The sequence below is a fragment of the Pongo abelii genome, chromosome 2 (assembly GCF_028885655.2).
Source record: "Pongo abelii isolate AG06213 chromosome 2, NHGRI_mPonAbe1-v2.0_pri, whole genome shotgun sequence".
In the NCBI taxonomy this organism is placed as follows: Eukaryota; Metazoa; Chordata; class Mammalia; order Primates; family Hominidae; genus Pongo; species Pongo abelii.
Window position 1 is genome coordinate 82,532,876 of NC_085928.1, and position 15,467 is coordinate 82,548,342.

Consider the following 15,467-nt stretch of genomic DNA (forward strand, 5'->3'; position numbering starts at 1 on the left):
CTAAAATGTCAATACTACAGATAACACAATCTTTTAAGACTAGTAGCTTAAGATTATAGTAACTTTAATGAAGACAAAAACTATATCTTACTATTGATTTTTGTTCTCTAAAGGTCGATCATCAAATGAAATACATTATTGCCACAGTGTCCAGATCTTTAATAGAAATGGCTGTATTAATTTAGAAATTATAATGAGTTCCAATATTGTACATATGAATTCATTTTGCCTGACCAATCATCTCATAATTTTTATTGAACTTTTTCTACTTCTCTGGGAATTCATTACCTTTATATAGGGTGCCCCTCTCCCCCTTGAGGTTATGAACACATTATGATCTGGAAGTTCATTAGTAACTTTTCTCCCCAGGTAAACAACATTCTAGAGACTGCTGAGGTTCTCAGGAGAGCCCTCCAAGTCAGCCTTCCCTGCAGCATAGCCAATGTCTGCCTGGCAAGATGACATCGGTTTTTGAGTTCCATAGCATGCAAAGGCCTCTTGCTACTTAAAACTCCCTTTTGGCATCCTACCTCCTGGCCTGTCCTACCTCCTGGCCTGTCCTACCTTCCAGCCTACTGTGTGCTGATGAACAAGCCACCTAGCTGCCCCAAGCCTCACTTTCATTGTAAAATGGGATAGTCATAGGCTATATCTCACAGGGCGGTTCTGAGGATTAAATGAGAGACATGATGTACAACACCTAACAGGTGCCAGCTGGTAGAAGGAGCTTCCTAAGCATAAACTACTAACACTGTCATTACCATGCTCCCCAGCTACCAACCCCTCCCCATACCCACACCCCAACGAACAGTCTCTGGAGCAGCTTGTCTGAATTCCATGTTGGGAAGCCAGAAACCTAAATTCATTCCCCTCACTGGATGAGTTGGAGAACTCCTCGGTAAAGTTATTAGTATTTTTAATAGTCAACTCCAATAAGTCCTTATTTGGTTAAAAAATTAGACTGTATGGCTAGGGATTTCGGCATTTGAGGAAGGTAATTTTAGATTGGGGGCACAGGCTGAAGAGTTTTTCTCCCCTTTTCTGGACGTTTAAAACTATCCTGTCTTGATTCTTGGAAGCCACTCTGGGTTATGTGTCTCTAACTGCTTCCTTTTGATCTTATGGTGACCCCCTCCCCTCTGAGTTTTTTCCCACAAGACTCAGGCCTCAGCCTCTTCTTTGCGCCATTTACACCAGGGATCTCATCGAGTCACAGTGCTTTCAGGTCCACCTGAATTCTGGTGACTCCCAAAAACCTTACACTCTTAGATCCAGTGCTCCTTACCCTTTGTCTCCATGGATGTCCAATGTAATACACAACCAGACTCAACATGTACTGAACTACCTCCTCAACTGCCTTCCCAAACTTGCTTCCTTCTATCTGTATTTCAGATAAGAACAGTTAAGAGCAAGTCTATCCTTCCAGTTGCCCAGCCCAAAAATCTTAGAGTCATCTGTAACCACCTCCCACCTCCGCCCCCAGAGCAAAAGCCAAAGGGCTTACAGTAACCCATAAAGCTTTGCAGCTCTTCCTGCCCCACCCAGGACCCTTTTCTCCCTTGTCACTCTCCCTCCTGCCATGCCCTTCTTTCTGCTCATCGGTCCCCTTGCTCTTTCGCCATCATCCCAAGCAGGGACCTCAGCCACTGACACCCCCTACTGCTTGGAGTGCTCTCACCTCCATCACTGCTTGCCCTGCTCTTTCCTGTCCTTCAAGCCTCCGCTCACATGTCACCTTCTCAGACCTTCCATATTAGTCTGTTCTCACACTGCTACAAAGAATTACCCAAGACGGGGTAACTTATAAAGGAAAGAGGTTTGACTCACAGTTCCACATTGCTGTGGAGGCCTCAGGAAACTTACAATCATGGTAGAAGCCAAAGGAGAAGCAGGCATCTTCTTCACAGGGCAGCAGGACCAAGTGAGTGCAAGCAGGGTAAATGCTGGATGCTTATAAAATCATCAGATCTCATGAGACTCACTCACTATTACGAAAACAGCATGGGGGGAGCCACCCCCATGATCTGGTTACCTTCACCTGGTCCTGCCCTTGACATATATGGGGATTATGGAGATCACAATTCAAGATGAGATTTTGGGTGGAGACACAGCCAAACCATCTTATGTTGCCTGACCACTGTTATGAAATGGCACAAGCATCCTGACACACACACCCCGAGCCCCTGACCCTGTTTTATTTTCTCCATAGCATTACCACCATTGGCTTGTCTTCTCCCACTAGGATGTAAACCTCATGAGGGCAGAGTTCTTGTCCCGGATGCCTTGTCCTTAGCTCCTGGGTTGGAGCCTGGCACAAGTCAGCCCGCACTGAATACCCTGAACGGGGTGTTGTTGAATTCTACCCGCAGTGACTTCACCTTCTCCTGTGGTGGCTCCATTACTCTGCTAATCATTTGCAAGTCTCCATCTCCAGCCTTCAGCTCTCTTCGGAGTTCTGGACACATGTCTGAAAGCTAAGGAAATCCACAGGCATGTCAAATGCAGTACTGATTCTTCAGTGACTGAGCTGATTTCTCTCCATTCTCTTTCTTTTCTGCTGACCACGTATTGGTTAACCATCCTGCCATACTTCCAGTTTTTCAGAATTGGAATTTCCATTTGATCCTTGAATCTTCTTTCTCTCAAGCACCCTGCTCCATCCAGTTCTGTATTTCATACTGTTAATTCCCCTGGGAAAACTTGCTCCAAGTCTAAGCCATTTTCCTCTTTCCATGCCCTCTCTCTGCAGGTTCTGGTTATGTCTAGTTCCAGTTACCTCCTAGCCAGCTCTTAGCTTCCTGCCTGCTCCCAAGCTCTGCCCCTCTCTAGGCATCCCCTACCTGGGCTGGCATGGTTAGCCTTCTAAACATACGGCTTATCTTATCATTCCAAAACTCCTTTGCCCCGTTCCTCTGCCATAGCAGCGGATTTTTACTTTATGTCTCTTACCACCTAAGAGGACTTCTTTTATGAAGTTGTATGATCCAGACAGTAGGGATTCTGGATCTCCACCACTACTTCTACCAGAGCAGCTTTGAGAGGTGGTGGTGTGGTGGTTTGTTTGTTTTTAGAAATGGGCCCCCTTAGGCTGGATGTGGTGGTTCATCCGTGCAATCGCAGCACTTTAGGAGGCTGAGGAGGGAGGATCTCTTGAGGCCAGGAGTTTGAGACCAGGCTAGGCAACATAGCAATACCTTGTCTCTATTTAAAAAAAAAAATTAGCCGGGCATGGTGGCAAGAGCTTGTAGTCCCAGCTACTTGGGAGGCTGAGGCTGGAGGATCCGTCGAGCCTAGGTGTTTGCTTGAGCCTGAATTCAAGGATGCAGTGAACTATGATCACACCAATACACTCCAGCCGAGTTGACAGAATGAGACCCGCCTCTACAAATACATATATATGTACATACATACATATATAAAAAGACCCGTTTAGTTTCAATAAAAGGTTCCGTACCTTTTTTTTTTTTTAAGGAAAACTATGGACTTACAGATTATGGTATACATTCATATATTGCTTTTTTAAGTGGAACCCACCTCTTAAAATATAAGATATGAATATATATATATATAGAGAGAGACAGGCTCTCTCTGTTACCCAGGCTGGAGTGCAGTGGCGCAGTTATGACTCACTGTAGCTTCTACATCCTGGGCTCAAGCAGTCCCTCCACCTTAGCCTCCCAAGTAGCTGGGACAACAGGCATGTGCTACTACACCCAGCTAATTTTTTTTATTTTTTGTAGAGATAGGGTCTGACTATGTTGCCCAGGCCGGTCTCAAACTCCTGGGCTCAAGCAATTCTCCCACCTCAGCCTCCCAAAGTGCTGGGATTAGAGGCGCCCTGTCCAAACCCACCTCTTCTTTAACCTTATCACCTACCACTCTTCAACTCCACAATACCACTCAGTCTGTCCACTCTTCCTGGTCACGTCAGACTACTGGCCCTTTCCTTGGATAGATTTAACTTCCTCATGTCTGTGACTCCAGGGAGTGCACATTACAGTGCCTGGTACACAGTAGGTGCTGAGTGAGTATTTGCAGACTTTTTTTTTTTTCATCAGAAAGGTGAGCCATCATATACAACTGTCACCAACCCCACCCAGTCATGGTTTAGCTCCACCAAGCCTGTGTTTCTCAAAGTGTATTCCCTCATCCACCCATCAGAATCACCTGGCTGTGCTTGTTACAATACAGGCTCTCCACTCTGCCCCAGACCTACTCATTCAGACCTCTGTGGTGAAAGGTAGATTTGTAACAAATGCCATAGATATCCAAACTTGAGAGTTACTGCTCTATGTATTGATCATATCAATTGAGTATATTATTTACCAGTCACCATTCCAGGTTATAAGATTGCAAACATGACTACACCTTGGGCCGTGTCCTCGCAGGAAGGATATCTCACATGCTGAATGTTTCAGTAGTATCAGTGAAGAATTCTGAGAAGTGTTGAGTTCTAGGCGGACCCACCCTAAAGGGTGCAATACTTCAAAATACATTCCAATGGTGTGTTCCATAATAACAAATCTGATATGAGAAGGTAGGGCCGAACTTGACAAAAGGGACCCTAAAGTCATCCTTGTTCATTGAGTTGCCTACTGGGACTAGGTTGGGGAGGAGACTGGATGGAAGGGCCATGGTTGGCAGGGAGAGAGTGACTGGCATCTGAACTTTTCTTGTCTTTTTCCCACACTTGCCCTCCTGAACCTGTAGACTCTAAATGGCCCAGGATTTTATTTTTTGTGAGGGGTAAAGGTCCTCTGAGAACGTCTGGCAGGGCAAGGCCCTGACATAGAGTACTTCCAGCCTTTCTACCTCAGGTCAGTGGTTGCTTCTTGCAGAAAAGTATGAGGGCGTTTCACATCCTCACTCAGAAAAGTTTCTGGTCCTTACCTGGCACTAGCTGCTCAAAAACATTTCTGCTTTTAATATTACAGAGACCGTTTACTTACTTCCAAACCCAGGGCACATGGCAACAATTTAGTGATCTGTCATGGGAATGGTTCACAACTTGGTCTTTCTTAATTTTGGTGTAAACTCTAACACTGCTGTACTTCTCTACCCATCCTCCATGTACTGAAGGATTAATATATCTCAAGATGAAAGGAGCCCCAGTTGCTACTGTCAAAGAGCTGTAAGATAGACTAGGAATGACCATAGGAAAGCAGGGAGAAATCAAAATTAAATAAACATGCAGAAATAAAACCTTTAAATGATGTAGATATTTTCAGCAGATGCATTATTAACTGTCAGTAATAGGGCTTGGGCCATTTTTGTATGAGACTCTTGATCAGACAGGAAGCTGGTGTAGCCACAAGCCACAGATCTATCTAAAAGTGATTAAAATGAAATCATCTTTAATGGAGTGAATGGCATACGAGGGACATACTTAATCATGTAACTGGGCTGTACAAATTTTCCCTCTGACAGCTGAGCCCGATGTTGTAAATCCAACAGGAAGACTGGCATTTAGAAGATATAACTCTGCCTTTAAAGTCTTCCCCTTTAAGGTGGGTTCTCTTGGCTGGAACAAAATTATCTCTCACATAAGATGGAATATTGTCATCATTGGTTTTTTCAGCAAACATTTATTGTGTGCCTGTGTATTGGGCATGTGTATCAAGTAATTGGATATACTACCACATACTGTTTCAGACATCTTTTCCCACTTTAACTTGTTAATATGAACTACAATTTACTCATTTGTGTTAAGCACTGGACTGGATACTGTACATAATTATCCATAAAACTCTCACATTATTGAAGTAGGATATATCAGCAACATTTTACAGATGAGAAAATTGAGGCCCAGAGAAGTAACTTGCCTAAGGTCACACAGCAATATAGAACAGAAACAGGATTTGAATTAGGACTGTGTGACTCCAAGCCCTGGTGTCCCTAACCCCACTGCACACTTTCCTGTGAGCATGAATACAGATAGGACACAATTCTCTCATATCTCATATCCTAAAATATCGGAGCTGGACAGGACTTAAGAGGTTATCTGGCTGTACCTCTTAATTTTACAAATAAGGAAACCAAGAGCCAGTTTCATGGGAGATGATTAAGCCAAGGACTCCCTGCCTCAGAATATGCTGAGAAAAGAAGAGAGCCCTTGCCTGAAAACCCATATTTAAGTGCTTTTACAGAACTGTCCTTCACATATAAGGATAACAACTTCTTGATGTCTTTGGGTGATGACAAATGCGTTTGTGACAATAGTGATTTTTACATTTGTCTTGTGATGCTGTAGTTCATTAGATTTTACTTTCCAAGTTAGCATTTCTTATGGTAACTTTAGATGACATAGGTCAGCATGTCTCAAACTCTAATGTACATACAGATCACCCAGGATTTAGCAGGTCTCATGGGGACCTGGAGACTGCCACTCTAACAAGCTCCTGGGTGATGCTACCCATTGCCTGGTTGCACTTTGAGTGGCAAAGATGCGGCAGGGTTCGAAGAAACCTTTTCAGCTTGTTTGCTTTGTAAGAAGCATCTCTAGGCATACATATGGATTGTAAGTGGTGCTGTGGTCTGATAAAAGATAGCCAGGTAATGATTAAGATAATTTCCTTAGGTATTTACAGAGGCATCTGTCTCCATGAACTTTCTTAATGAGCTTAGGCTGCAGCAATTATATCTTTAAAAGTGGGGTTTAATGGGGAAGGCATATTTGGGAAGTCTGAATGGAGGATTGTAAGCTGCAGGACAGCTGGAGCCATGCTTGGTGCAGTGTTTTTATGAGGGTGCCAGGCTGAGTATTGGTCATGCAGGAGCTATTTAGTTTAGGCTAATGACTAAGGGCATGGTTGTCAGGTAACCTTTGGTTCAAGTCCCAGATCGGCCACTAAACAATGGTGTATGTTTGGGCAAGTTACCTTACCATCTTCAGATTTAGTTTGCTTATCTTTAAAGTGGGGTTGCAACTATTATTTACCTAAGGTGTTTTAATGAGGATAAAAGGAGATCATGTATGCATGTACAACATGATGTGTGGTCTTTTCAATTATTGGGGGCCCAGCATTTGTGGAATAAGAAAAAGGATAAAATGGGCCAGGCACAGTGGCTCATGCCTGTAATCCCAGCACTTTGGGAGGCTGAGGCAGGTGGATCATGAGGTCAGGAGATTGAGACCATCCTGGCTAACATGGTGAAACCCCGTCTCTACTAAAAATACAAAAAAAATTAGCTGGGCATGGTGGCCGGTGCCTGTAGTCCCAGCTACTTGGGAGGCTGAGGCAGGAGAATGGCATGAACCCGGGAGGCGGAGCTTGCAGGGAGGCGGAGCTTGCAGTGAGCCGAGATTTCGCCACTGCCACTGCACTCCAGCCTGGGCAACAGAGCGATACTCCATCTCCAAAAAAAAAAAAAAAAAGGATAAAATGCTTTCAAGCACTTCACTTCTTCCTGAATCATGTTATTTATATTACATTTGGGGGTATTTTTTTGCCAGGGATTCTAGTGGCATCTAGCTCTCTCCTGCACCTCCGCCTCTGTGCTTTGCCAGCAGTGTGGCTAGATGTATGGTGGGGAGGCAAGATTGACTTAGGTGGGCCTAAGGAGGGATATGACACAAGATGTGCCATGGGACACCTATGCTGACAATGACTGCTCAGTTATTCCTGGGAGTCAGCCTAGTTTAAGGGGAAGGTCATGGGCCTCAGAGCCAGATAGACCAGGAGAAGAACCCAGACCTGCTGCTTAAAAACAAGTTCACTGAGCCTCAGTTTCCTGATCTGTGAAGTGGGGATAATGAAACCAACCTGACAGGATTGCTGTAAGAATTAGAGATAATCTCTGCAAAACCCTTTCATGTAATACATGCTTAGTAAAAGGGAGCCATTATTGCATTAATATTATTAAATAAAGAGGAAACTCCTGGTGGAACTATTGAAATTCTTTAACCTGATCCATCGAGGGGCATTTATTGTTCCATTGCTGTGTTCTCAGCTCTAGCTGTATACCATGGGAGGGCAGCGTATGATTCAGAAAATTCCGAACCAGGGTCCTGATTCCTGGGTTCTGTGATTTTCCACAGCTCTGCCTGTATCTTCTACTGGGAATGGTCATTATCAGCATGTATGTTCCTCTCTCAGCTTTCTTTCCCACCTCCTCCCTCCTGGGAGAATTAAAAAAATGATATGAACATTGTTTCTTTGCCTTTGGGAGCCTGGGGAATTCCGAGAGAGGAGGGATGTTGGTTCTAAAACATAAACTGTATGGGAAAAGGCCTTTTTCTAAAATGATCACCATTGTATCCCCAGCGGCCACAAAAGATGTGCAAAACATTTTTGTTGATTAAATAAATTTTAAAGCTCCTGAGACTATTTGTTACACATTGCCAGGAGGGTTTCTTTGCATGGGCACCGTGGACATTCTGGCCAGGGTGATTCTCTGTTGTGAGGGCTGTCCCGTGCACTGTAGGATGTTCAGCTGCACCGTTGGCTTCTACCCACCACATGCCAGTAGCACGGCCTCAGTTATGACAACCAAAAATGTCTTCAGATATTGCCAAGTCTCTTCTGGGGTGCAACATTACTCTCAGATGAGCACCCCTGGTCTGTGGAGACAGGGTTTGGACTAGGGTTCTCCTGGGAAGGGAAGGTTTATAACATGAATGAAAGAAAAAGATTTTTAAAGCTAAGAGAATATACTGTATATGTGATACCTGTAAAAATGTTTCCTTCCTTGACATCCATTACAAACATTTACCTTCAGTTGCTACAAATGTCTACTCAGGTGACAGGGAAGAGAGGTGTGGCTGCCGGCTGCCAAGGCTTGCATGAACAGCTTGCACTGCTACTTTAAGAAACAGTAACCGTAGATGATACAGCTGCAGTTCAATTTTGAATCAGCAAGTCCAGTACAGACTGACCTGTTTACAGGGCAGATCATTTAAAAATCTTGGGTTATTTGCTCTTTTGAAATTGATTCTGTGGATATGGCCCAATTTTGCTTGTGTGTTCAGGCATGAGGTTTAGGCACATTGGTGTTTTTCAGTGACTGTTGGAATCAGATTTGGCTCACAGAAGGACGCCGTGCCTTCTGCTGGCCAGCCAAGTATTTACTACCATCAGTACTTCCGACATCACTGTTTTGTTACTTCGAAGCCTGAATATTCAGAAAGGTGCCCATCAGCTGGAAAGAATCTTTAAGATCACAGAATCACCCTCCTCCATGAAGAAATTAGGAAACTGAGTTTCTATGAAGCCTGACACATCTCCTTTCTTTTTTTTTTCTTTTTTTTTCTTTTTTTTTTTTTTTTTGAGATGGAGTTTTTCTCTTGTTGCCCAGGCTGGAGTGCAGTGGCTCAATCTCAGCTCACTGCATCCTCCACCTCCCAGGTTCAAACGATTCTCCTGCCTCAGACTCCTGAGTAGCTGGGATTACAGGCATACACCACGACGTCCAGCTATTTTTTTGTACTTTTAGTAGAGCCTGGAGTTCATCATGTTGGCCAGGCTGGTCTCGAACACCTGACCTCAGGTGATCCAAGTGCCTCGGCCGCCCAGAGTGCAGGGATTACAGGCGTGAACCACTGCGCCCAGCCCATATCTCCTTTCAAATCCCAATACATCAGTATCATCAGGTGTTAGTCTGTTAAAATAGAGCTCTTGTTGAGTGTAATCCTTTTGGTTTTTGTGAAGATCTTCCCTACTCTGCTCCATTGGAAAGACTATTTTAATATTGTTTCTTCTCAGAATATTATATGAATACAATCTTGTATTAAACGTGGTGTTCAGGCCTCGAGGTGATGTCTCACTCCTGTAATCCCAGTACTTTGGGAAGCTAAAGCAGTGGGATCACTTAAGGCCAAGAGTTTGAGACCAGCCTGGGCAACATAGTGAGACCCGCCCTCTACAAAAAATACAAAAATTAGCTGGCTGTGGTGACATGCACCTGTAGTCCCAGCTGCTTGGAAGGCTGAGGCAGAAGGATTGCTTGAGCCCAGGAGGTCGAGAATACAGTGAGCTATGATTGTGCCACTGCACTCCAGCCTGGGCAGCAGAGTGAGACCTTGTCCCAAAAACAAACAAACAAAAAAAATTGGGATTCAGCAAAAATGGTGGCCTTGATGAAAACATACCAAAAGAGTCAACTGTAAAACTCCACTTAAAAAGGCAAGTGTATATATGGCTTGAATGGGCAGCTCAGCAGTGAGGGATGGAGAGCAGGAAATCACAAATGGGTCACCTGTATTCAAATCACGTATTTGTGGCCATGGGCAAGTTCCCAAACCTCTCTAAGCACCAGCCTGCTCACCTGTAATGGTGATAAATAATATTGACAGCTGCATAAATAGGATTGCAGGGATTCAGTACTTCAACAGAGGTCAGAGGCTCAGCACACTAGCAAGAATTCGGCACTTACATGTTAGTCACTGACACTGTTGTGTTACACTAATAAGTACTTCCTAGTTGTTATTTTATTCTAGAGTCCTTTTAAGGCCTCTGGAAACGTGATTTCTTAAAAAAACCTGGATAATGAAACTGAGGGGACCTGCGTAACTTGGTACAGTTATCTCCTTCATTGGAATACAATTAAAGACCAGACTGTGGAGACAGAGGCATTTAAAAAGAACCATATATAGCAAATTTTCATCAGTGCTTTTTTTTTTTGTCTAGGTTAAATGGTATTATCCTCACATTGTATTTGCTTAAAATTGACATAATACTGTATGAAGCAAACATTTAAATTATACTCATTATAAACCGTTTCAAATTGAAGTGAACTTTAAAAATTAGTTTAAAAAATTTTTTTGAAATACAGTTTTTTGAATGAAAAAAGAACGCAAAGTATGTTTCCTCTCTTTGGGCCTTAGAATCCCACCCCCTCCAACCCACATACACACATAGGGAAGAAGCCCTGTGTATACTCTCCTATGTGCTTTGGGGGATCCAGGAATGTATTTACTGGGCATATGTAGTAGAGCAGTCAGTTAAAGGAAGAGAAGTCGTATTTTAATGTTAAAGTGATAGATTTTTCATGCTAACAGTCTGTTCAGAAAAAGTTTAAGAGTTTTAAAGTTTTTTTCCCCTCATTTAAAAAAATAAAGCTGGAAAAGACATAAAACCTACATTAAATAGCCAACTTAGTATCTATCCAAGTTGATACTTTAGTAACTACAGCCCGGTCAATCCACGTGGACTGATGTATTTCATCAGGGGCCCAGGTATGAACTGTCATTAGCAAGGGTATTGATTGAGTACTTCATTCTTTGCCACACTCTTCGACATAGTTATTTTAGGCTTAAAGTCTGACAACAACAAAATGCAGTCATGGTGTTTAATGTGGGTTTGCTTTTCTAAAACAATGTCCAGCAAATCGAGTTGTAAATTCAGTGCTTTACAGTAGATTTCTTTATTGGACTGCACCTGCGCAGTGGAAGTCCCTTGTTTTCCCCCAAACTAGCCTGTGATTGTGCTTCTTTAGTGACCTTCTGATAAGGAAGCGATATTCAGAATTGCATTTTTCGTTTTTCTCAGACAGAGCCTCGCTCTGTCGCCCAGGCTGGAGTGCAGTGGCCCGACCTCGGCGCACTGCAACCTCCACCTCCTGTGTTCAAGCGATTCTCATGTCTCAGCCTCCCGAGTAGCTGGGACTGCAGGTGAGCGCCACCACTCCCGGCTTATTTTTGTATTAATAATTTTAGTACAGGTGGGCTTTCACCATGTTGGCCATGCTGGTCTCAAACTCCTGTCCTCAAGTTATTTACCTGCCTCAGCCTCCCAGAGTACTTGGATTATAGTCATGAGCCACTGCGGCTGGCCACAAATGCATTTTTGATATTCAGGTTCGACTCTTAGGGAGCATTCACTGGTTCATAGTTTGAGGACTGTAGTCCTTGCTGTGCTTACCCCAACCTGGGCATGGGCCTTTGGCATTGCCACCACCTCTGAGTTCATGTGAGTTTTGTCTCTAGTGTGCAGCGTTTTAGCAACTGTCCAGGAAGTACAACATACTGAGGGTCCTTGGGGGCAACGTCTCTGGGATCAGTGTCTGGTAAAGAGCATTGCTTTTATAGATTCCAGATTCTAGTGGGTCAGCTGTGATTGAGGTACTTTCTCCTCTCAGCAAGCTTCTTATTTCTCACCAACAGCCAGATGTGGGCTTTCATGCATTATTTGTGTGATGGAACATAATCTTAGGCTGATATAATTGTACCCCAACATTTTTGAGCATGAACTGCTAATTCAATATAGAGAGAAAGAAAAGGTGGCAGGAATTGAGAGTCTTGAACTCCTAAGGTTTGATGGTACAGGTCATTTTACCATCCCAGGCAATGGTCCTTGGTAAAACCAGTTAAATTGCAGTGTTTCTGGTGACTAAACCTGTAGTATGTTGCCATCTAGTGGAACACATAGCAAACTAAAGATTAATGCAGTGTGACCATAAAGTTCAGCAGAGCTAATTAAATCAGCCAGAGAAAAGAACTGAAAGTATTTTCTAAAGGCAAGTGTTTTGGTAACAGCAAATTCATATGAAACCAGAGTTGACTTTTCTTAAAGTAGGCAAATGGTCACTCTGTTTCTCAAGAGTGCTTGAATGTTTACCACCCAGTTACTAACAAGTTTTCAAACATATCACCAGGCCAGGACACTGCATTTTCATTGTCATCTGTACAATAGGCAGTTTCTCATCTAAAGTCCTGGAGAAAATGCTTGATTATCAGTAGGTTATTTTGGTATGTTTTAAAATGTGATTTTAAGGTGTCCATTCCCTTTCTTATTAATACATATTTATCTTTTTTTTTTCTATTAAGTTTCCAAGAATAAATCTGCTGATTTTTAGGAGAAGCAAACACATGACTTCACAAAGTAGGGATTTCACATTTTAAATTCCAACTAGCATCCCCAAAATGTCCAGTCCTGTGGTTTGAGACCTGATTTTTAGGAAGACCTAAAAGATTCTACTGTGGGCTGTTTTGTGAGCACTGACTGCTTGTTTTGTTTGTGTCTTTGTCCTGCTCCTGCTTGCCTAGATCCCTCCCTGGTGCCACAGCAGCTGAGTGCGCATCAAATCTGAAGAAAATCTACACAGTACAGACAGTACAGGTAAGATCAAGTGAGGGACTAACTGGATTAACACGGCATACGTCAGACACCTAATCACCCACCTTGAAATCTGTTGCTGTGCTGGCAGCCCCTGTCCAGGGTTCTGCTCTGGAGTTGGCTCTCGGGTCCAGGTTGGCACAGCTGCCCTTGACCAAGTCCACCCCAGGGCCAGCTGAGCACACAGTCAGGTGGCCTGCTCTTCTCTTGGCCACCTGCTGAACCTTTATCTACTACCTAAACCTTTCATAGACCCGCACAAAAGGCAGACTGCAGTGTGGTTAAGAGCAAAGGTTTTTCAAGATCTTTATCTGTGTTCCTGTTCAAACTCCAGCTCTGCCACTGCCTCTCTGTGCCTGTGTTCCCCATCAGTGAGAGGCAGTGGCGACTTCCCTGCAGGATTATTAAAGGTTTAGAGGTCACATGGGGAGAGCAGGATAGTGTGGAGCATGAAGGTGGAGAGTCTCTGCTTGGTTTCCTACTTCACTTCACAATTCCATCATCCTAAGTTAGGCATGGATCAACCCCTTTCATCTCTGTAAAACTGGTCTAATGGTAGCACCTACCTCTGTGGGTTACTGTGAAGATTGAATAAGATTATGTTTATGCCATGCTTAGTGGAGTACCTAATACATAGCAGATTCTCAATGAATGCAGGCTCTTAGTTCTATTAGTTCTTTCTCTATCTAACTCTGATGGTGGAGTTGGAAAAACAGAACTGAAAAAACACAACTGGCCAGGCATAGTGGCTCACGCCTGAAATCCCAGGAGTTTGGGAGGCTGAGGTGGGAGGATTGCTTGAGCCTAGGAGTTCCAGAGCAGCCTGGGCAACATAGACCCCCATCTCTACAAACAGTTTCCTTAAAAATTAACTGGGCGTGGTGGCACACATCTGTGGTCCCAGCTACTTGGGAGGCTGAGGTACAATGATCACTTGAGCCCAGGATTTCAACACTGCAGTGAGCTGTGTTCACACTACTGCACTCTAGCCTGGGCAACAGAGCAAGACCTTTTCTCAAAAAAGAAAAAACCTGATTGATTTAATTGATCCCATTTCTATTTTCTTCAATAGCAGATGCTATCCAGTTTCTCCTGTCTTCTAGTTTAACGGGCTGATGCAGGTAGAGAATAAGGCTTTTGTGGCTGCTTCATAGTTGCATTGACCATATGTCCATGAATTTTCTAGAAGGGAGAGATTTTAAATAGCTTTCATGTTGTATCCCTTAATCTTTTAATGTCTTAGAAATTCCAATAGATCCGCATCTAGATTGTGTCTCTTAGGCAGCCTCTTACATGCAGAAGTAGCACAGAGATCCATTTTTATTTTAGGCTGTAGTCCCAGTATCTGGTTCAAAAAATTTGGCATGCATAATTACGAAGTCCCAGGAATCTGATTGTAAGGTGCTGCGTGTGGCTACCAAGGGCAGTGAGCTGGGTGTGAAGACACAGTCCTGACTGTGGGCCATTTCTGGTGTCGTTGGGGAAATGACATAAGCGTGTGGGAAGCAGAGCAGCAGTGCTGCTGTGCAGTGCCAAGTACAGACAGCACCGCAAATCAGCACGAGGGCCACTGTCCAGAGAAATCAATGTGCTCAGAGTCTGGGAGGCCTCCCTGCACGTCTCCTCTTCTGTGGATTTAGGGACTTCTGTTACCTTTTCCCAGCAGTCATTTTATAATCCTCAGAGCGCTTGATTTGAAGGCCTGTCCTCATGTAAAGGCTCTCGGAGTCTCATTAGACTTTTCCCAACCCACCTGACATTAGATCATCAGGGCTATGCAAGGGGTTCTGGGGCTGACACTAGTCAGATGAGGGAATTGGCTTGGTTTTCCTGACCCCGCGAGATAACCCAGGGTATTTGGTAGAACCCCTGAATCTACAGCATTTTAGGGTCTTCGGGGAGCAATTTGAAGCACCCAGGCAGGCACATACTAGGAAGTACTTTCTTTAAAACTACTTTATTGGGATATAATTTATATACAGTAAATGTAGATTTCTTAAGTATAACTTTTAACAAGGGTACACACATACAACCATCACGCAGATCAAGAAGAAAAAACTTTCCCTTATACCAGAAAGTCTCTTCGTGTCCCTGCCAGCCTCCATCCCCCAAAGCAACTACTATTCTCGTTTCTACCACATTACATTCATTCTGTTATTGAACTTTATATTGATGGAATCATACAGTACTATATTATTGTGTCTGGTCCTTTGCACTCAATGAATATTGAAGGATTGAATGAATGAATGAGGCCGAGCATGGTGGCTCTTGCCTGTAATCCCCACATTTTGGGAGGCCGAGGTGGGCGGATCACTTGAGGTCAGGAGTTCAAGACCAGCCTGAGCAACAAGGTGAAACTCTGTCTCTACTAAAAATACAAAAATTAGCCTGGAGTGGTGGCGGGCACCTGTAGTC

At 43.7% G+C, this 15,467-nt stretch overlaps 1 protein-coding gene across 5 annotated transcripts in view; it reads left to right on the forward strand.

Moving 5' to 3' along the window:
- EIF4E3 (eukaryotic translation initiation factor 4E family member 3) overlaps window positions 1-15,467 on the forward strand; it is a 72,759-nt gene that overhangs the window by 31,039 nt on the left and 26,253 nt on the right. For 4 of the 5 annotated variants that reach the window (XM_063721975.1, XM_063721976.1, XM_002813526.5 and 1 more), the window contains one exon: window positions 12,983-13,055. Coding sequence is in view for 1 of the 5 variants with exons in the window: in XM_024245248.3 (XP_024101016.1) it covers window positions 12,983-13,055 (73 nt within the window). In the remaining 4 variants the exon portion in view is untranslated. Of the gene's footprint in view, window positions 1-4,031; window positions 5,508-12,982; window positions 13,056-15,467 lie in introns of those variants that run through there. The other variant, XM_063721977.1, reaches the window with a different exon arrangement.